The sequence below is a fragment of the Lathamus discolor genome, chromosome 1, assembly GCF_037157495.1.
Source record: "Lathamus discolor isolate bLatDis1 chromosome 1, bLatDis1.hap1, whole genome shotgun sequence".
Lineage (NCBI taxonomy): Eukaryota > Metazoa > Chordata > Aves > Psittaciformes > Psittacidae > Lathamus > Lathamus discolor.
The window spans coordinates 149,832,392-149,853,542 of NC_088884.1; the positions used below are offsets into that span (position 1 = coordinate 149,832,392).

At 40.5% G+C, this 21,151-nt stretch overlaps 1 protein-coding gene across 3 annotated transcripts in view; it reads right to left on the reverse strand.

Annotated features, from left to right (window-relative positions):
* Positions 1–3,176: 3,176 nt before the first annotated feature.
* C1QTNF7 (C1q and TNF related 7) overlaps positions 3,177–21,151 on the reverse strand; it is a 36,037-nt gene continuing 18,062 nt past the window's right edge. For 2 of the 3 annotated variants that reach the window (XM_065659110.1, XM_065659128.1), the window contains exons 2-4: positions 6,608–6,806; positions 5,387–5,632; positions 3,177–4,767 (exon numbers count right to left, since the gene is read on the reverse strand). In XM_065659110.1, the coding sequence (XP_065515182.1) occupies positions 4,136–4,767; positions 5,387–5,624 (870 nt within the window). In that variant the 5' untranslated portion in view covers positions 5,625–5,632; positions 6,608–6,806 and the 3' untranslated portion in view covers positions 3,177–4,135. Of the gene's footprint in view, positions 4,768–5,386; positions 5,633–6,607; positions 6,807–8,190; positions 8,472–21,151 lie in introns of all 3 variants that reach the window. The other variant, XM_065659118.1, reaches the window with a different exon arrangement.

Here is a 21,151-nt window from a genome sequence, read left to right on the forward strand (position 1 = left end):
GAGAAAGATTGTGGTATATTGCTTTCTCAACTCTATTTTTCCCCTGTTTACTCTCATATATTATTTCCTGGATGGGATTCATCACCTCCTGAAATGCATCTATAAAGTAAGCCACATTTCCACATAAGCTGAAACACATTTCACATAAAACTGAAGTTCTTACTGACCAAATTGCCTAGTATAGCATCAATGTAGTTATCCTGAGTATGAGTTACCTGCCAATGGATAAATTAAACCAACCAGTGAAAAGTAAATTATTCAGTGAATGTCATAGTAAATGAATATGAACTGAACCTAGTGGAAGGTAAAAAATGTTAAGTAGTATAGGAACTGCATCAACTGATGAAACATACTTCGTAGGGTATGAAATAAGCTGCTTGTCAGTTTTGTGTAGTTTTGCCTATTCCACAAGTACATAAATGGTGTCAGGTTGATTTAAAAATAATTGCAGAATGTAGATAATGTTGCCAGTACTGATAACCACTACTATTTCCTCTACATTGCCTGAGCATTGTAAAAAAATTCTTTGGAGTTCTTGTTCCTGGTAAAATCGTTTAATGGCCTGAACCATATGGACATGTATACCAGTTGTGAAAAAAATAAACACATATCAAAGTGACGCATATCAATTTGAAGGTGGAGTTTAGTGTTCAAGTAGTTGTCTAGGTTAAAAATGTTCAGCAGTGGCTGACTTTTTCCTTGCTGTCACTCTACCAAGTGTAAAATAAGTCTGAAAGGTTAAAAGATTGTGGGCAGCTGTGTTGTTTCAAATAACTGTGGCTTTACCTATGTATATTTACATACCTATATCCCAAGAGCTGGTGCTGCAGATTTTTCCTGGGAGTTTCTCATGATGATACTTTCTCTCTGCTGACTGTAGGCAAAGTCTAAAGGTCTGCCTTGGTCTGGATGTCTAATTTTATATGGCACTATGGCACATGTACAATGACATATATACTGTGTAGAAATCTTTGATTCATTTGAAATTTAATCCTGAATAGATTCCGTTCTTTGTTATCCTACAACATCTTGAAACCAAACCAGACCTCTGCATCTACCAGTGTAAACAGAGGAAAGACATCATCCCAAGATATTTTCTATACAAATTCAAATTCGGACAGAGGAATACCCCTAATGAAAGTTCCTGTCATCAAAGTTGATCTGTTTTCAAGTAAAATAATAGCAATTACAGTGATTTACTTTAGGGTAAAGTCCTGAGATCCTGAATAAGGGCTGGGACACATACTACTTACACACATATGCTATCCATACATATAGTAAAAAGATTCTTCTTGCCAAAGCCTATAGACATAATTCAATAGAATTACTTATTTTTAACAGTTCATGCCAAAATATTAAACTATTCAAATAAATACAGAATCCGAAGGGGAAAACTGAGAGAAGCTAAAATGACTATTGTATGCTTGCACAAACATAAATCTAAAATTATTAAGTAAAGGGAAGCAATAACTCTTGGTTTACTTATTCCCATGATGTCATTTTCAATATAGGTGTGGTTAAAATATCTCTTTTATATTTCATTCATTTTTTATAATATTATTACATAGAAGCAGTTTGCTTTTACTTAGGATTGCAACCGGGAATATTTCACTTAAAGCCCTATTTTTTTTCTATCCAATTGTGAAAAATTAGTTTTGTCTGAAATTTTTCCAGATTTATTGTAACTACCACATATGTTTCTCTGGAGTCTGAAGAAAATCAGTCATACTCTTTCCTTAAGTTTGGCTTTATAGGACATTTTCTAATTCAAATAAAAATTGACTTGTTACTCCTGACATGAACTTCCTATTGATTCAGATGGCATAAACATATTTCCATATTTTTTAATAAAAATATCATTAAATACTTCTATTAGTTGCTTTTGCTACATAATACATATTATAAGTGTAATCCTGCATCTACTGAATTATATTTTCTGCAAGTTATGGTCCTGATATGGTGGCTGTTCCGTCCTGTGGAATTTCAGTGCACACAGCACTGAGCAATGCTGATAGTCTTTGTGCCTTGTATAGGCACTGATGGCTGTGAAGCATTGGCATCAGTCATTGTTATAAATGATGATTAGGCTGCATTTTTCTGTCATATTTTGCTTAATTTGCAGATGTATAAATGATTGTACAGCTCAGTGACAAACTGAATCTGTAAGTGTTCTCTTCCATATTTTTCACAGGAAGCAGCCCTTGTATAACACCAATAAATTAGATGTCTAGTTAGAAAAATAATCCACTTTTGTCTTATACCACCCATCTCTCACTGTCAAATGAAAGAAGGGTTGTACGGGCATTGCCAGTTTGATTTGTGGACAGGACTTTGCACCTCTTCACTGCATAAAGCAGCAATCATGTACTCAAAGATGTGTGGATAAATAAGGGCACAGACACAGGGTGTGCATAAATTAATGTACCATACATACTTGTAGTGCTCGTCTCAGCAGTATTTCTGTGTGATTTTATTTGAATGTAATTTTTTCAATTAAGTCAAGTACACAGAAAAAAAACAGAAATTTCCCTCCACCTTGGTCAATAATAAAGTGGGATCAAGAGTTGTGCAATACAGACTACTAGGGTTTGAAACTGAGTAGCTGTTAGAAATGGCAGGTTTATGTAAATCTAGGATGAATAAAATAAGATTGTAAATTCTTGGCAAGCAAGAGCACCCGATTAAAGATTGTCAGTGTTGGCTTAGAGGTGTTGAATGCTGGAGAACTCATAATATTACTAGGTGTTTTTACAATGATTGACTGCTGCCACTGTTAAAATGGGTTCCTCGTTCCCAGAGGGAATTGATAACAGTTTCTCACCCATGGATCTTGCTGTGTTACTAGCTAATAGAAGGAAGTGCCAGCTACTACCAGAAATTTTATCTCCAAACAGGTAGTTGCAGACTGCAATCAAATCACCTCTGGTCCTCAGCGAGAAGAAAAATAAGTTGACCTTGTTACATCTCTTGTGTAATCCACATGGGTAGAATTACAGCCTTTTTTTAATTCAATTTTTGGGTGAGTTTTTGAAACACTGGGAGAAGTGGCATCTTTATAAGTAACTACTCTTTACTCCTACTTGTAATTCCATTTTTCATACACCAAAAAGGCTGTACCAACAGCATATTTAGCTGATTATCCATGAGGTCCTGTGTACCTTTTCCAAGTTCACCGATTTCCTGAATGCAGTTTTTCATCTTGTGTGTGACCGACATTTATTTCGTAGCATTTGGCCATGTTAGAGTGCAATTAAGTCTGCTTTAATGATGAGACTCAGTTTGTTCCATATAATTTGTTCTCATTACTGGTTACTGTTCTATTAGATTTTTGGCATCCATAATTTCCTTTTGCACAAAATTGATATTTTCTTCCGTGTTTCTCATGAAGATACTGAATAGCATTGGAAGAATAGCATACCCACTTGGAATTACATTGGAAATACCCATATTGAATACTGGTTTTCTATCTCCAGGTTTTCAGATCTCCCAGTTTTTTATTATTTTACATGTTTAATACCTTTGTTCTGGTCTTTTATGACTGTCATTGGGCAGTCCTCAGCTAGTTCTGTATATATTTATTAGGAGGTTAGATAGTTATGTATAACACTTGTTGGTGTAAATATAAGATGGGACTGTCCTTGTGGCTGATTCAGCTGCATCCTGAAGCAGGCATTCCTATTATATTACTCTCCTTTTTAAAAATCAAGGTTTTCTCTGTTTTTAATGTATTTCCTGTCTTAAAACCACCAAAGATGATATTGCTGTCAGTTGTTAATTTTTACTTTAATGACATGTACAAAATATCCATTCTACATTGCAAATTAGTATATTTTATATAAAATCCAATGTACAGTATCTTAAATTTGTTTAAATAGTAATATAAACATAACTTGCAGGAGGAGTCAGTCCTGAAGTGATGCAGTCTTTTATTAATTACAGTTCCTTTTGATATCCCTGCTGTTCAGTAAAAAATCCAGCTTATATTCTAGAAAGGTCCTCATGAGCTCAGGTTTGGTTCCTAGCAGAACAAAAGTAAACTCCCAGTTATTTTTTATTCAGCTTTGTGTCCCACACACAGCTAGATAAAATCCTGTGCTGGGGTGTCCAGTTTGAATGTCTTTTGACATCATTTGTTTCAGAGCTCATCTTCATCCGATAAAGCATCAAGGTAATCTGTATCAACGTACAAGAGAAATCCCGAAAACAAACTGTCTGCCCATGTTGGATCGGAAAAGAGACCGTTTTGGTCAGTGTAGAAGATCTCAAGCCATACTTCATCTTCTGGCTGAAGGTAGATCACTGTGGATCCAGAAGCTACATCATGGTTGCCTGTGTTAGCATCAAATGTCTTTATTCGGTACTTCCCATTGTGAACCAGCCCAATCGCAAGATGCTTATTTGCTAAGGTGATATCATAGGAAAAATAATAAATCCCTGGGATGGCACAAATAAACTTCCCTGTGGAAGGGTTGTAATGCTCCCCCTCATTGAAGAGGACTTTATTGAATACGATTGGTAACCTTTCCTCTGGGTAGCTCGTGGTGATGCCAACAGAAAAGGCAGATTTCAGCACTATCTTTCCGCATTTACAGACCCCCGGTGCACCTGGCTGTCCTCGGTCTCCTTTATCTCCCTTAGGTCCTGGTGGTCCAGCTGGACCTACTTCACCTTTGGCACCAGTCAATCCTCCAGGTCCTTTTTTACCAGCCTGACCTTGGTCTCCTTTCTCTCCAGCTGGTCCTGATGGCCCAGTCTTTCCTCTTAAACCTTCAAAAACATTTTAAGTTAGTTAGTTGTTGACACATATCCTCTCAGTAAATGATTGTGTGGGCTACTAGTAAGTTTGCAAAAGGAATGGCAGGTTGAAACAGAGGACTGGGCTCCACAGCCCAGGGGTCCTTTGTTTCTATGTTTCTACTTTCCTTCATACTCCTTGGTTACACACTGAAGAATGTGTACCTGTTCAGTCCATTACTGACTGAACTAGGAGCACTATAACATGATACTTGTGCACTAAATATCTGCTATTATTTAAGCATTTTTAGTATGTATCTAAGTACCTGCTAATCTTTTATTCCTGGCTAATGGCACAAAGGAGACTTGTTTATTTGACACCACACATGCTTCATTTCTCTCAAACTTTTTCTTAGCATCTCTGTGCAGGAAGGCTATTCACTTACATTTGTTTGCACAGATTTCAGTATGTGCATATTAGACATATCTAAAATAGATCTGCACATTTTCTTTCACTACATATACGTGCATCACACTTAAACCCACACAGGAGCATACTCACATTCATCATACACATATATACATATAACAGTGATGATTAAAGGTCTTACTTTATTGTACTAGTGTGTTAGGTTGCACAAATATTCAATACCTGCGCTCCCCTTTTCACCTTTTTCTCCCTTCCTGCCATCTCTACCATCTCTTCCTGGAAGACCAATGCGTCCATGTGGCCCTGGGGATCCACCAGCGCCGGGGGGACCCGCAGGCCCTGGCAAACCAGGGATGCTACAGATGTATCTGGTGTAGTAATTTTCTCCTTTGAACTGGCTTTGAAGAGGTTGTTCGCTTGTGTAGATTACAAAACTTGTAATGTAAAGCAACACAATCATCCTTGGATCTGGAAAAAATGCATACAAAGAAGACTATGCATGTCATGGCACTCTAGTCACATGCAGATGGCTCTGAATATACCAGTAAGTGTGACACTGCGGTGCACTATACACAACTGTGCATGCAGAGATCAGCCTGGGATTTCTGCGTTACCAGAATCCATGTAGGACCCCAGGAGAAAAGTCTGTCAGCACCTTTTTCTGGTCACCATGTGTGTTACTGTATGTGACTGACATAGTGTAATTGGCACAATACTAGCTTTTTTAGATCAAAGTTTGACACATTTGATTCTTTTTAGAATACGGATTTTTCAATGAAGGGTCCTCTGCTTGCATAGCATTTTGTGTGTGTGTGTGTGTGTGTGTATGTCTTTGGGAAGTGTATAAGCTTTACAGAGAAAAGCCTTGATGGAGGGAGATATATCTGTGTTAGGAACATGTGCCCATATGAGCAGTCTCTTCTAGTGAGGACAAAGCTTACACCTTAATTTTATTTAATTTTATTTAATTTCATTTAATTTCATTTAATTTCATTTTGAAATTTGCCTTTATGATTGCAAATGGGTCTCTTTATGATTGCAAATGGGTCTCCAACCTGAATAACCACAGAAGAGACTTGCTGAGCCTGCAGAAAGGATATGGGTAGGAGCTACAGTTTCAGTTCCCGGTTGGAAACGCTGGTGACCACAGCACAAATAACCACTTCACCCTGATCAGTCAGGTTGGGTTAGGCAGCTGCCTGGCAGAGAATAGATGGAATATGAACGGGGCTGCTAACAGGTTGTGTTTTTTAAGCCTGGTTTGGACTGTTATATGACATGAACTGTGTTGCAATATGTTGCAAGAAAATTGCTTAAAGGTTTATATATAGCATTTGGTGTTTTCATAAACATGGAATGTAAATTTGATTTCTCTGTTCCACTATATACTGGGAGACTAAAGAAAATAACTACAAAAAGTAGCATGCTGAGGAGTTGCAGTACCTGATGTACAAAGGAGTCTTAAATTAGTGTTGTATTAGCAGAGATGCAGTCGTAGGTCAGGTGAGATTTTGCAAGTCAAGTTGTTTTTTCTAGTTCCCTCGCTGGATCCTCAGAAGACTTGTGTGGATTTTTTTGTTGGAGTTGCCCATTCCTTCAGAGGTAATTTACAGCGTTCAAGGAGGTCAGAGTCCACTGGTTTCTGCGGAGTGAAAAGGAAGATATGGAGTGGAGGATTCAGAAGAATACCTGTGAAACACCATCTACCTTTTTTTTTTACAGCGAAACTCACAATTCATTCTCAAACTCAGACTTAAAGAAGTTGCAAAGTGAATTAACCTAGAAATTGCTGTTCTCATTCCCTTCTCTGTGATACTGATTTAAAACCCCAAACCACTACATTTATTTGCAGTTAATGATATTTCAGTTGGTATATGTCATGGTCAAATCTATTTAGCATGGAAAAAGATCAGCATATACACATACACAGTCTTTATAAAGAATCTTTTCTGTTTTAGAGAATAGGAAATTAGAAGCTGTGTTGGTAGCAATGGCAATGCATTAAAAAGTGTGAAAATATTGCACTTGGAAAGAAATAAGCAGTGCTCCAGAATTCTCTTCAGTGATGTATACTCCACTTTTCATATTAAGCATCTTGTGTCAAATTAGCAGAAACCAAACTAATAATTTTGCTGTCTTTTAATAAAGCCTTACACTACAGTCAGGCACAACAGCTTCTATGAGTGGATTAACATATGAATGCTTAACATTGCAGCATAGCAGCAAATGGTAATTCCAAGGCAGTATTCAGCTACAAGCACAAACTTCACAGTGATGTTTGCGCTGATGTAGTAGTGACTATACACAAATAAAGGATTTTTTAGGTCTTAAATCAAGGACAACAAAGCTCTCTGCAGAGGAGAACAACTTTAAGCACTTAGCCAGGAGGAAGCAGCTTGGAAGGAGTTCATGTCTAAGACTGTATATGCATTTAACACAAAACTGATGGATAAAAAGCAGACACGACCTGAGGATCAAGGACTGGAACAAAACCAGCCCTTTGCCAGACAAATGTCAGAACTGGTAGGCGAGATGTTCCCACACTGTGTTGCATGTAAGCCAAGCAAAAACAATCCCAACAACTGCTGTTTTTTCCTGTGTCCAGGACCTTTTACAAATCAGAGTAAGAGCCTTCACACAGCTGCTCCTGTCACTGGCTGGCCAGTAACTTATTGATGTGTGAAGTGGTCTCCAGCTCCCAGACCTCCCCTGCTGCTCTTCTCATGTGCCTACAGGAAATCAGTCACTCTGGGACATGTGCTTCTGCTAAGGTCATGGGAAAAAAGACATTTGGGGAAAGTGAGAGGAAGGGGGTTGCTGAAATAAGGATGTGCCATAGATGGCTGGGGCACTGTGGTCAGAGAACCAGTTTGGGAAAGAGAAGGCACAGAGGAGAATATGTGGAGCTTTCAGCTACGGGTTGAGGATCTTAAGATGTGTTGGGGCTGTAAAGCAGAATGGTGGGACTGCAAGGAGAACAGAGGAGGACTGAGAAAATAGTGATAACGTTCAGTGATAATGCTTACAGTCCTGAATTTGGGCTTTAGGGGAATACAGGAACCTGCTTCCAACAGTGGCAGCCGACAAATGACATTTGGGAAACCATGCGTAGACCAAAGAATCAGGACTTCGCTTGCCCCTTGACGTCAGGGTCTTACATTTCTTCCTGTGTAGTGGTCCAGTCTTAAAAGGGGGAGTGGAAGATACCTGTCTTTATTATTGCAGAAATCTTTTGGAAAATGTAAATCTCCTCAGGCCAAGGAAGGATGCAGTGTTGGGCCCATCCGCCTGTTTCCTGGTGAGTGCTCTAAAAGGTAAATTTTAATGTTAAAGGTGGATGGTAACATATGTCCATGCTTTTGAAATTTCAGGCTGAATTAAGAGGCCAAAATCAGAGATTTCAGTTCACCTATGCTTACAAAGTTAGAGATCACTTTCTCAGGAGCCATCTATGTTGAGGTGAAATACTTGGTCACAGAGAGTTAACTGGTGGGCAGAAAGTGAATCATAAATTACACTTTGGTCATGTTGTTTCAGACTGTATAGTTTGTATATTTTTTTAAAGATACAGACTTTTGTCCATAAACTGGGGTAGGAAACGATGTCATTTGTATATGCCAAATAGTTTCATTCAAGGAAAACCAACATTTGAGGAGTTAATTATTTTCCCCAAAACAGGCACATGGTTTTCTTGTTCACAATAATAATGATCGTCTTCAACAAAACCATCACCAAAAGTAATAATGAGAATGATATAAACACAGTGTTATTCCAAGTTTAGAAAATAGCATTTCAATAGGTTCCACCGGGTAGAGCAAGAGTACATGCCAAAGCATTCACTGGGAGATGATGGATGTGCTGGTAAGTTCTAATGTGCAGTGATTTTTGGAACGGTTTGTCCAAGTGAGTGTGTCAGGTTCATTTGCTCCATCATTAATGAAATTGCATGAGCAGCATAATAACTGTCCTTGTGCATAAACCCATCTGATTCATTCAACGCTGGAAAAATATTTAAACCCCTATTCTGGACTTAATACATACTGCACTCTGTTAAGAAATATCGAAAGAAGCATGGCCAAGAGGTCAAGGGAAGTGATTTTGCCCTTTTACTTTGCTCTAGTGAGACCCCACCTGGAAGCTCTGGAGTCCTTAGTACAGGGAAGACATGGATCTGTTATAGTGGGTCTAGAATAGGGCCACAAAAGTGATCAGGGGATAGAACACCTCTTCTGTGAAGAAAGGCTGGGAGAGTTGGAGCTGTTCAGCCTGAAGAAGAGAAGGCTCTGAAGAGACCTTTTTGAGGCCTTTCAGTACTTAAAGTGAGCTTATGAGAAAGATGGGAACCCACCTTTCAGCAGGACCTGTTGTGAAAGGACAAGAGGTCATTGTTTTAAATTAAAAGAGGGGAGATTCAGACTAGATAGATGGAATAAATTTTTAACAATGAGGGTGGTGAAAGAGTGGAACAGGTTGCCCAGAGCAGTGGTAGATGCCCCATCCTTGGAAACACCCAGGATTAGGTTGGGCAGGGCTCTGAGCAACCTGATCTGGTTGTAGGTGTCCCTGCTCATTGCACGGAGGTTTGGATGACCTTTAAAGTTCCCTTCCAACCCCAACTGTTCTATGATTCTATGACCTTGAGAAGATACTCTGTGTGTTACATTCCCATTGAAACTAGATGCTGGGCCTAGAGGCCTAAAGGTCTTGGAGGATTTTTAACATCAAGCCTTTAGGAAATCTCACTTAATTACTAATAGATGTTATCATTAATTTTTTTTTAAGTTTAGGAATTTAGGTTATTGCAGCAAATTCCCAGTTTTGAGACTTCCTCACACATGATCCTGGTACTTCCTCCCTTGTTCAGCTATGCAGGTCTTAATTCTAAAATTTACTAATTGGCATTGTTTTGAAACAATCATAATTTCCCATAAATATGTGTTATAAATGAAAGCTCAGTCAAAAGCCAGTAATTATTAGTCACAAGTTATCCTGGCTGTGTTCTTACTTTTGTCTTTCCTTGCTAGCTTTGAATTAATTTCCAATATATATACAACCATTTGAGGAAACGAAGATGTGTTTTAGCTTCCTTGTGTAAAAAAATGTAGAGAAAAGTAGTGATGTTCCTAGGCCTTTTCTGTCTGCAGCACTAGTAATGGCTTAGTGGTGTGGAACAACATAGTCTATACATCCTCTGGCTCTCCAATAGCAAAGGCCCGCACTGCCTCACATCCACTACCTTGTATCCCCATTGTGGGATGTACAGACATTCCCCAGCTCTCCCATCGACAAGAAACAAGATGGAGAAGGAGATAAAGTCAGGATGAGAAGCAGAGAGAAACAGCCTCAACAATTAGGTTGAAAACACACTAGCTATGCCTGCCTTTTCCCTCTCAAAACATGATCCACAAAAATCAGTAGTGTCGGTATGCCTGAAAGGTCTAAACCTGCCAGTCAGTTTGCCACCACCACTGACCTTTCTACAAAGCCTCAGAAACAGTGTCTTGCAGTTTAGCATGCCAAGCTCTGCAGTTTCTTTGGACTGTATGATTTTTATGCTATTTAAAATACAAGTCTTATATGGTTTTTTTTTCACAGGTATTTTACGTAGATCATTCACCTTCAGTTGGGCACTTCACCTCCCACCTTGTTTTGTGTTATGGGAACTACAGTGGACTTGCGGAGCTCCACTTGTAAGACCATGCCTTACTCAAAGGAATCAAGACCATAGCTGCCCACCATTATGCTCCTTGAATTACCTACACAATCCAGCAATCTTCACATGGCTTTACATTGTCTTTACTTCTCTTGTATAAGAAGGGGAGAGTGACTTGACAGTTTTTGAGCAGTCTGAACTTTTGATTCCCAATCCCAGAATGGCTGATGGTGCCCAAAGGGATCAATCAGCCAGTGGGAAGGAACATCAGCTAAATATTTCTGAGAAGACAGTCCTTAAAGGCCTTATTAGCACTGCTGACATTTAACAGCCTCACTCACGTAAGCTGGTAATGTTTGAACAGTCTCCTTTATAACAGCATTGAATGCGGTCAGATTCTTCAACCACATCTCAAGCCTTCATGAAAAATAGAGTGCACATAACCAAGACCAGAAGTTCAATGTGTTTGATTTTATTTCTCAGTGTCTGACATGAAACACAGTCTCTCTGGTTCCAGCTATTTGCATTATTTGGAAGGTTGTTTTATGAAAGATTCCCGAAAAGCTGGGCAAGGCATATATCACTGAGATAGTCTGATTCAGCTGGGGGGAATTTTAGCATGAGGGCTGGCAGACAAAGCAGTTTCACTGCCAGCTGTACCAGAACACACAAACGAATGAAACCTGACAGAATTTGTCTTGACAGAGAGCTGAGAAGCTGGGCCAGTTGCTTACAGCTGGAAATTAATGTGGATAAAATATGTTTGCTTGCAAGCATAGTGAAAAATGGCCAGGGTTTAACACTGGAAGACTCAGGATACAAGCGTCCCTACACCTCAGGTAGGGGCTCCCTTAAAAGGTTTTCTCTATTTTCTTAAAATAAATAAATTAAAAAGAAAAAGAGACAGGAGCCATAAATCATAAGCTGTCTTCATGGGTGACTTGCAATTTGCGGGGTTAGTTATGAATCTGAACTGGAGTCAAGCATGTGGAAGTACGTAGGCACCTAAAAGTGTGGATAGATGCCTAGAGCGGTATGCCCATCTCTCACAGAGTTCAGGCAGGTGTCCTCTTCTTGATTCTTACCCAGCTCTTACCAGAAGAATTTCCATCTCCTATCTTAGATCGTTCTGCTTTACCAACCTTGAAGTGGTAGAAAAGAAATAGAAAACAGACTGGGAAAACCATTTTGGGTGGCATAGAAAGAGGAAAGAAGAGAGGGAGCTAAAAGAAAATGTCAGACTACAATGCACATGAGGAAAAATGAGCAAGTCATAGATTTCACCATGGTTCATAGGGGACAGACTCCCACTGCTTTGTGCCTTGCACTCACTTATGTTCACATTTAGAGACTTGTTTGTGAGCAAAAGTCCATAAAGAGCTCCCATCATGAGAGCAATCACTTTGCACAGGGATGAAAGATGGGGACCAGACAGAAAAGCTTGCTCAGGACACATGACAACACTGAGGAATTCACTGGATTTTTGGCTGAGTATGTTCAAGTCCTTGTGCATGGCTTAATTCTCATCCCCTCAAAGTAAATGTCATTTATTAGATCACAGACACCTCTGAAGATGGATTTTCTTTCGTGCAGTTGGTATCTTGGTGACAACATTTGTACCGAAGAGCAGTGTTCAGTGTCTAAAAAGATAATCATGCAGAGAAGAAAGCTTCCATACCCTGAAAGGGACCCTCTTACACCAGCACATTGTTTTCTTCTGGAAGTTCATCAAATTATATCATCCAGGCACTGTGCCTTTCTGGGAACCCTGTAGAAAAGCAGGCATCCATCCAGGCACTACATTCTCCTTGAAACTAGGCAAAGACCAAAGGAGTGGTTTAAATGCCTGGGCAGGACTAAGGTGGTTGCTTTCCCATGAATTGAGCTGGAGAAGGCTCACATAAACCTCTCTGCCAGAGGAGCAGTGGTGACTGCGACCTGAGGCAGGGAGCAGCCTGTTCAGCTGAGTAGCAACCTCTTGTCCCTGTTGTGCTGCACATGAAAAGGACATCTGTCTGGGGCTTGACACGAGTAGATTTTTTCAAGCTGCAGTCATAGTGAAGTTAGCAATGTTTTTAAGTGTATGAAAGGTCTCTCTGCACTGCTGTTGCAACACAGCAAGCCATTAGCTTTTCCAAAAAGGCAACTGTGAATGTTGCTTACATGGGTAAATCCCCAGCTAGAAATGGCCTGCTAAACAGTGTGGTCCCTTTGGTCCAGGTGATGTTGTAAACAGACCCTAAGCTACTGGGGACTGCAAAAGTAGGATAAAGTATGAATTTTCTAACTTCAAAGTTCAGGTAAGTATGCATGTCTGACAAGACTGTGGAGGACTAAGTAGTTTTTATTTATGTGACAGTTAGAAGACAGAAGGCCTTGTAAAAGCCTTATAATATGAATTTAGTTATCTTAAACCACTCTGAATTTTATTGTAGAGATTTTATATGTTGCAGCACAAAAGCAGGAATTTCTGAAGCGCTCCATGCGAGCCAAGTAGTGTTCCCAGGAGTGGCAGAACTGTACAACAGAGCTCAGATAATACTAGTCCTGAAAAAAGCTCACTACAGCTCCCAGGATCCTGCTTGAGATACACAGATACTCAGACAACAACGTGAGACCCAGGCTATACACCCATAACATGGCTCAATGACCAAGCAACCATGCAATACCACTAGCTTTCTTACAAGGCTGTGTCCACAGGGCACTGCACTCTCCACTTCCCAGAGTTAGCTGCAAGGTCTTCATCTTCTGACCCTTGGTTCACCTTTGCCATACTCAGGAGCACCAAAGGGAGAGTCTCAGCATGAAACCAAAGAGTCAAACTTAAGGGGGAGGTTGCGGCTGTGAAGCCGAATCTCACATAGGTGTGGGTCTTAGGAGGCTGCGTATCATCAGCACAAACTATAAATGCATTTAAAAGTTCAAGTCTTGCTGTAAATCAGTGGGGCTTGAACTTCTGAAAGTCTAAGGCACTTTGAAAATGGCTCAAGAGCTTTGAAGCCTCACTTACTTTTCAAATGCCACCCACATTAATGTATGTCCCCAGCCTCTGGGACTGCCAGGCTTTCGTGTCAACCCTGGTGGCCTCTTTCACATTGGTGCTCTAACTTTTTAGGACAGGAGATAAAAATCTGGCCTCAAAATCAGCATGCTTTCCTGTAGTGAGAAAAATCCTGTTCTCGTGCTGTGGGTCTACCTCAAAGCTATTACTTCAACAGTATTACTTCTATATTTATACTGGAATAGAGAAAGGGGAATTTGGCCTGGTTTAGTCACACATGTGATTGTTATGGTTAATGTCAGATTCAGGAGATCGAAGCCAGGAAGATGTAAAAATAGAATGAAATTTATGTAATGTCTTCTTTGGGGTAATAGCACACTTTTAAAGTATGCTTCTTCCTGATTAAATCAAGCCTTTAAATAACAACTGTTTGTCAGTGAGGTTGACCTCTTTGCGAGATTGAAGGATATGCACATTAGAAAGACAGCTCTAAACAGTCTGAGGCTGCAAAATAAAATTCTATTTAAGTTCTATATGGTATTTGCTCATTGAAACAAAGACTTGTGTTTCCAAAGAGGAGTAGGAGGGACAATGTGTCCTGCCTCCCATCAGACTTCACACGAACACCAGCTACACCCAAGCCCACCCTCTGGCGACCCTATTGGTACCCAGCAAGCACTCACACAGAACCTGTGTTTCTGGTAGATGGGCCTGATGCTCTACAGCTTCACATCTTGTGGAGGTGTCCGTGTTGGGAAAGAGCTGGCTGTGCCCTGGGGCCGGGGGTGATTGATGGGAGAGGAGCTCCCTGTAGGGTGGCAGGGCAGAGCCAGCCTGTTACTCCAGTAGGGAGCAGGGCAGCCTGGAGGCAGTCAGGGGCATCCCCAGCATCCGAGGCCAGACCAGGATCATGGGTCGGGGCCAGCTGCGCTGAAAGGGGTCCTGAACCATGGGGAAGTTGGTGGGACACCCCAGGAGATGCTGCAGGAACAGTCAGGGATGTCAGCATCCTCATGGCTCTGACAGTTTGTACTTATTCCAAGAGGAAAAAAGCATTGTGATCCCAATCTGGCAGCATGAGTCCACTCTAAGCATATGGAAATAACAATTTTCAGGACAAAACATTAAAAGGTCTGTTTAGTTCCATATGGATCCTTACACCTCTCCCTACTGCAGCATTCACGGAGCCACATAACCAACTTGTGTTGTTTGGGGTTTGCTCTTGCTTTCGTCAGTTTCCTGAAGACCATTTCTATGGTGGATTTGAAGGGTCTCAGTCTGAGTTGTTGGGGTTATTTTAATACATAAACTGTTATGTATTGTGAAGATGTGTCAAGTTTGCCTATTTGAAGAAATATTTGGATTGCTCTTGCAACATATTGAAAAATCTAAAATCTATTATAAGAGCTTCTTCTCACTGAAGTAACACTGACACTAATCTTTTTTCCTTCTGTATTTCTGAATTGGACATTTCAGGCAGGCAGCTCTAAATCTCCAAGAAAAAAGCTTATGAAGAAAAAGGTATTGTATAATTTACTTGTTTTCTAATTTTTAAATCCTTGAGAGTGAAAAACACTGTTGTATAGAGCACTGGAGAGTCTTTCAATCTGTTTTGCCTACTATATATCCTTCTATAGCCTACTATATATCCTAATTGCAATATATCGTACCAAGTCTTTAAAAAGAGTCTAACAAGCATAAGATGGAGAGGAGAGGAAAACAGAGGAGAGCTTTGTCTTTTGTTTGACATGAATTTGTCTAACACAAATTTATCTGACGCAAATTCACTTAGAAGAATGACAGTTTTTCCTGTAATATAATTTAAAACAAAATCATTTGTCAGCCTGATTCTGTACACACTGATACAAGATGCACACTCTTATTGGTGGTGTTTGATCAGTTTCACAGAGAGGAAGAAAGAAAACAGAACGCAGAGTTTTCTTTCAGGAGATCTGATTTCTCAATTAGAAATGTCTATTTCATGGCAATTATTTAATCTTGCATGCTTCTATTTTTTTCATCAGTAAAACAACAACATCGATAGTACCAGGGATTATGTTGTTCTGCTGATGCAGAAGACTGTTATTTCCAAAGCACTTTTCAGATTCTGCTTTTCTTAAGTAATTGTGAATTGCTGTCTCATATTTCAAATCAGTTCTGTCATGGGAGATTAAAATAGATGAAGTCAGCATAATTCCTGCAGTTTTTCAGTACAGTGCAGATGAGGTCTAGTGTCCGATAACTGGTCATTACTGTCTTTGTAGCAAAACATCAGCCATACTCCTGCTTATCATTAAGAACAAAATTTGGGCCTCATGTAGCTGGGCATAGCTCTATTGAATCCACGTGCCTTGTATTTATATGTGGCCTTGAAGGTCTTTTCTCACTTAGGTTCTTGACTGGTTTTTTAAACCCATCCTATCTGGGAAGTGCCTTTTTCCTTGGGTTCCTCCAGGGAATTGCACTACGAAGCTGCAGCTGTCAGTCACCTTGCCACTCATCAATAGGAAAGTCTGGCCTTTGGCTTGTAAGGAACAGGCTTTAACTTGACTTTGTTCTGCATGTGTCTGATGCTTCAGGGTGATCTCAGCCAGGTCTCCATGGGACATAGGTGGGCATTCCTAGATGGTTTGAAGATCACAGGGTGCTTAGCAACCAATTTGATTTCATTTTCATTTTGCCTTGATCTCAGCCTGCCAACAAGTCCCACCTAAGCTTGAATCATGGGGTGTTCGAGTCACCCTAGATGGACCCTGAGCTGCGTGGTGCACTGTGCCCCTGAGGGTGCCAAATGCATTGCCCAGACACAGCACAGGAGGGGTTCTATTGGACACACAGGTAGCACAGTGTCATATTCACAGATGACACAGCCTTGGGGGTGTGCCTGCATTGGAGACATAGCCCAAGGTAGTGGTATTATGTCCAAGTACACGCATTTCTTAAAACCAAAATGTGTTATAAATAACCCTCTTTGCAATTCCATAATTAGTGAACATGGCTTTGCCTCATTGTAGTATCTGGAGTTTTACTCAGGCTTCTCATTCAAGTATCTGCTGATAAAATTTACAATGGTAACAATAAACTCAGGGTTATTTCACAGTTGCAGCTCCACAGCAGCTGCCTGCCATGAGCCGTTTTGCATTTTTAATGGTAACCTTGTTTTGAATTTGTTGCTTAAGGAATTCTGGCTCGTCTAAGACAGTGTGCCAGAATCACCTCTAATCATCTGCTTCTCAGAAATTTCCTTACAGATTTGTGAATACAAATAAACTATATAAAAAAAGAGGAGTCATGCAAGGCTTAGAGCATATTAACTTCAAGTTTCCATCAAGGTAAAGGGTTTTGCAATTTCCACTTTAATGGAAACCCACAGAGATTCAGAATGTATTGACTTGCAAATAAAGATGAAAATACATAAAACATGGAGAAGCTTTCTCTTGCCTTGGTTAAAATGACCTCTCCTTTCAGTGCTAAAACGATTTAAGTTTTATGACATGGAAACAAGATATGAAAAATTCTTATAATTCAAAGTGTCTTGGATCAGTTGCTTATCCCTCAGCCAGGGCGTAATTTTATCACAGGCAATTGTATGTGTGTGTGTGTGTGTGTGTGCATAAACATATGCATCTGTACCTTTACCAGCCAAAGGAGTCTTGTTCCCACAGAGCTTTTCTTCAAGGCCCTGGAGCATGGTGGATGCATTTTATGTCACACATATTATTAAACAGGTTTTTTCTATTTGACTTTGACTGATGGAGTTAATTTTCTTTAATACAGATCTATTCTCTGATGGCCTGAATTAACGATGCACTTAGATTTGTTTCTAGCTGATAAACAGTAAGCTGGCATGGAATAAGCTGTTTTGTTGGTTTTATGTTTGTGATAGGTATCTTCACTGGGCACTGCAGAAAGTTCTATTTTGATAAGTGTGATTTTGTTTATTGCTTAAAATACACATTATGTCTTGAACAGGATAATTGCAATTGAAAACTCTCCTATGCTCAAACGCAATTTCTTTCCTGCTTAGAATTCTCCTTTTCTTTCTGTGAGATGCTGTGATTTCTTATGAGGTTTCTGTTTTTCCTCTGTCTTTGGGAAAGTTTAAATGAACCTATGTATGTCTATACTTATGTACACACATTGTAAAGTTAAAAAAATAAGTTCTATAAATTTGTCAGTTCATAGGAGAGAATATCAAAACACTTCATTTGGAGACAATTCTATTGGCACAGCTACTCTATTTTAGTTTTTATCTGTTCTGCTTATTTTGTTAATGCATGAAACTATGTCTCTGGAGAAGTTCATAAGCCATTGCTGTTCCTTCTCCATGTAATTAATTGGTGACCCGGTTTGTTCCCTTGGGACAATTATGAAGTCATCCATAACAGTCATTTCATTATGTCTCTGTTTGGGGGTTAATGCTACACATGAATGGCTCTGGTAAATATTATCAAAAGCCCTTCTAGCCCTGTACCCTCTCTCTGGCAGTGTGCTGTAGCAGGCTCTTGTGCTCCTTCCGAGGCTATGGGAAGCATCCTTATTGGGAGTTTATCTATCTTCCTGCTTCCAATGCTCTGCAGCTGAGGGTGTCCAAACTGGAGACATTTTTAAGTCTTTGCTTTCTGTCAGCCTTGCTGGACTCTTCATCCATAAACTTGGAAAAAGTTTAAACTCTGGCTTTTCACAGCACTCCTCACTGGTAAATCTGTTGGACTAGTTATGCACAGAATGCATTTGTCTCCCTTAAGCCTTTTTGTCTCCCTTTAAAATATTTGTAACTGATAATTTCAATTTATTCCGTCTATTTCTTTCATTATAAGAGGCAGTGATTGATCTGCTCCTTAGTATGTTATCTTTCTCAGAAAAAACAGTAACTTTGGACTCCTTACGACTGCCATAAATATTTCTTTGTTGAATGTTCTTTATTTACGAATAAAATATTCTAGTGGTTATATGGTTCACTGTATTGTAAAAGCCATCTGCTCTTTTCCTCTAGTGTGTTAACATCAGTAAGCGAAATTCTAAATGACACACAAGAACAGCTTTCATATTATACTTTTGGATCAGCACAAACCCATCATCTCTAATGAAAATGAAGAACTACAGCTGCAAAAAATGCAGCTGCCTGAGGTTGTGCTATGTGGCCTCTGCCAGAGACATACAACATGGGACGGGACCTCGCCACAGAAGGGACTGTCATTCTGCTAGACTTCAAATTAAAAAAGTAGTAAAAAGTAAATGTAATGTTTTCCAGGAGACATCGGTGGCTCCTACAGGAAGAAAAACCCCTCTGAATTCACCATAGCTGCACAAACTCTCTTGTGTTTACTATAGACAGCTGAATGAACAGTCTCACAGAAACTCTACAAAATCCTGCTTTCCTTGCCACACTTCTAACAAAACAATCACGGTTTCTTGATACAGATGTGTCTCACTATTATACAAAATTAAGTCTGTTTATTTATCTGCTTTAGGCACGGAATATCAGATCCTACAGACTCTTGCTTTGCTCTCCGTGAGTAGCCAGCTGAACACAGCAGTCACTGATGACTGCATGTCCTCACAGACACAATGCTGGCTAGGTTATGGGACACTTGTTAGTCCCTGTCAGGGTGGCTTTCCTCTTTTTCTTCATTTTTCTCTACCTCCTTCTCCTCCTCCTCCAGTGACTGCCAGCACTCTCCTTGATGGGCTCCTGAAAATGCTGAGCTCTCCTCCAGCATCAGGAGCCCAAAGGTTAAAATCTGTCCTGCTCCCAACAGGTAGGTGGGGACAAGACCCTTATTCCCTTTGTTTCCTGTCTATTGGGATGTGGCTTCCTCTGGGTTTTAAGTGTCAGACAGTGAGGCTAGAGGTGAGGGGGAAGGAGAGGTGCAGCAGCATGAGAAGCCCAGGGGCAGCCAGGGCCATCTCTGTATGTCCCTTTAGATTGCCACCATGTCCGCACAGGACAGAGAGAAAGGGGCACCCGTCTGGAGAGCAACGTGGTGGCAGGGATGTGATAGTGCAAAGGCTTGTCCCCCTGCATGATTCTAAAGCTGGCCAAGTTGAAAGATGACTGGAAAACTCCTTAAATGGAAAACTCTGATGTGGAACTTGATTTTCCTGATAGAAATCTGGCCAAAGTAGACTGTGGCAGCAAACACTCAAGCTGTGATGAACCTGGGTATCATAGTCACTTCTCCCTGCTCGAGCTCTATCTTCAAACCACAACAGACATGCAGCATGCCAGCAGGTACAGAAGGGGGACCTATCTGAAAGGCACAGGGTATAAGGTACAACACCAAGCCCCCACGCACTGCCACTGCCCTCCCATCATTTGTGGACATTTGAAGACTAGACCTCTCTTTTTAACCCTAGAACCAGAGATGTTGTGTAGGTGGTACCACTTGTGCAGAAGTAATCACGGTGAAAACAGCCTCCTCTCCAGAGGCCCTTCACTGTAAAGAAAGGGCAATAATGACTCACTGACTGCTAGCAAATGTAGTGGGTCTGAAAAAACACAAGGATCCCGTTGAGTAAAGAGGTTGTTCTGGTTTGGATTTTCATCTGTAAGCTCTGGGCTTTCTTTTCTCTATACTTCTTTAAACATTTCCTGTTGGTGGGAGCCTCAGTGAGGCCTGGAGAGAGCCAGGCTGTCTGCAAATCCTTCTGTGCCCAAAAGCACACAGACCTGGGGCAGATGGGCAGCTGAGACCTGCTGCATGTAGTGAGTGCATGGAAATGATGCTGCTGCCGTTCCCCAACGACAAATGGTTGGTAACTGTGGGTTTTGTACAGCTTCATTTTGACATCTCTCAGGGAAGAATGAATGTAGCCAGAGAGCAAAGGAAGAGGTTGTGCAAGTCTCTTTGCGATAAGCAAAAAGGGAGTTTGTGCTCTTGCCTGGAGGAACATCTGCTTTCCAACAGCAGGCAGGGGACAGGCTCATCCAGGGAGAAGCAGGACGTGGTTGAGCATCCTCAGCCTTCCCACCTGCAACAGCAGCTAAGACCCAGAGTGGGGAGAGTCCAAATGGAGGCTTTGTTCAGAATCCCTCTTGCCCATGAACTTGAACCACTTCCCAGAAAGAGCAGGCAGCTCAGGAACCAGGAGGTCTCCCTGTCTTCCTGCGTACATTCCTGTTTACTGTCCCAGTCTAGTCCAAAAACCAGGAAAAGGCCAATCGAACATGAAGTCCAATTGAACTGTTTGATGAGTTACCAATACTATTCTCTCCACAAACACAACAGGAATTTTGTGAAGGGCATCTGTTCCCTTCTGCTCATTGCTTTCCCTTTGCTGTGGCCTATCTGTATAGGATAAAGCAGCTTCAGTCTATGAGAGGTTTTCA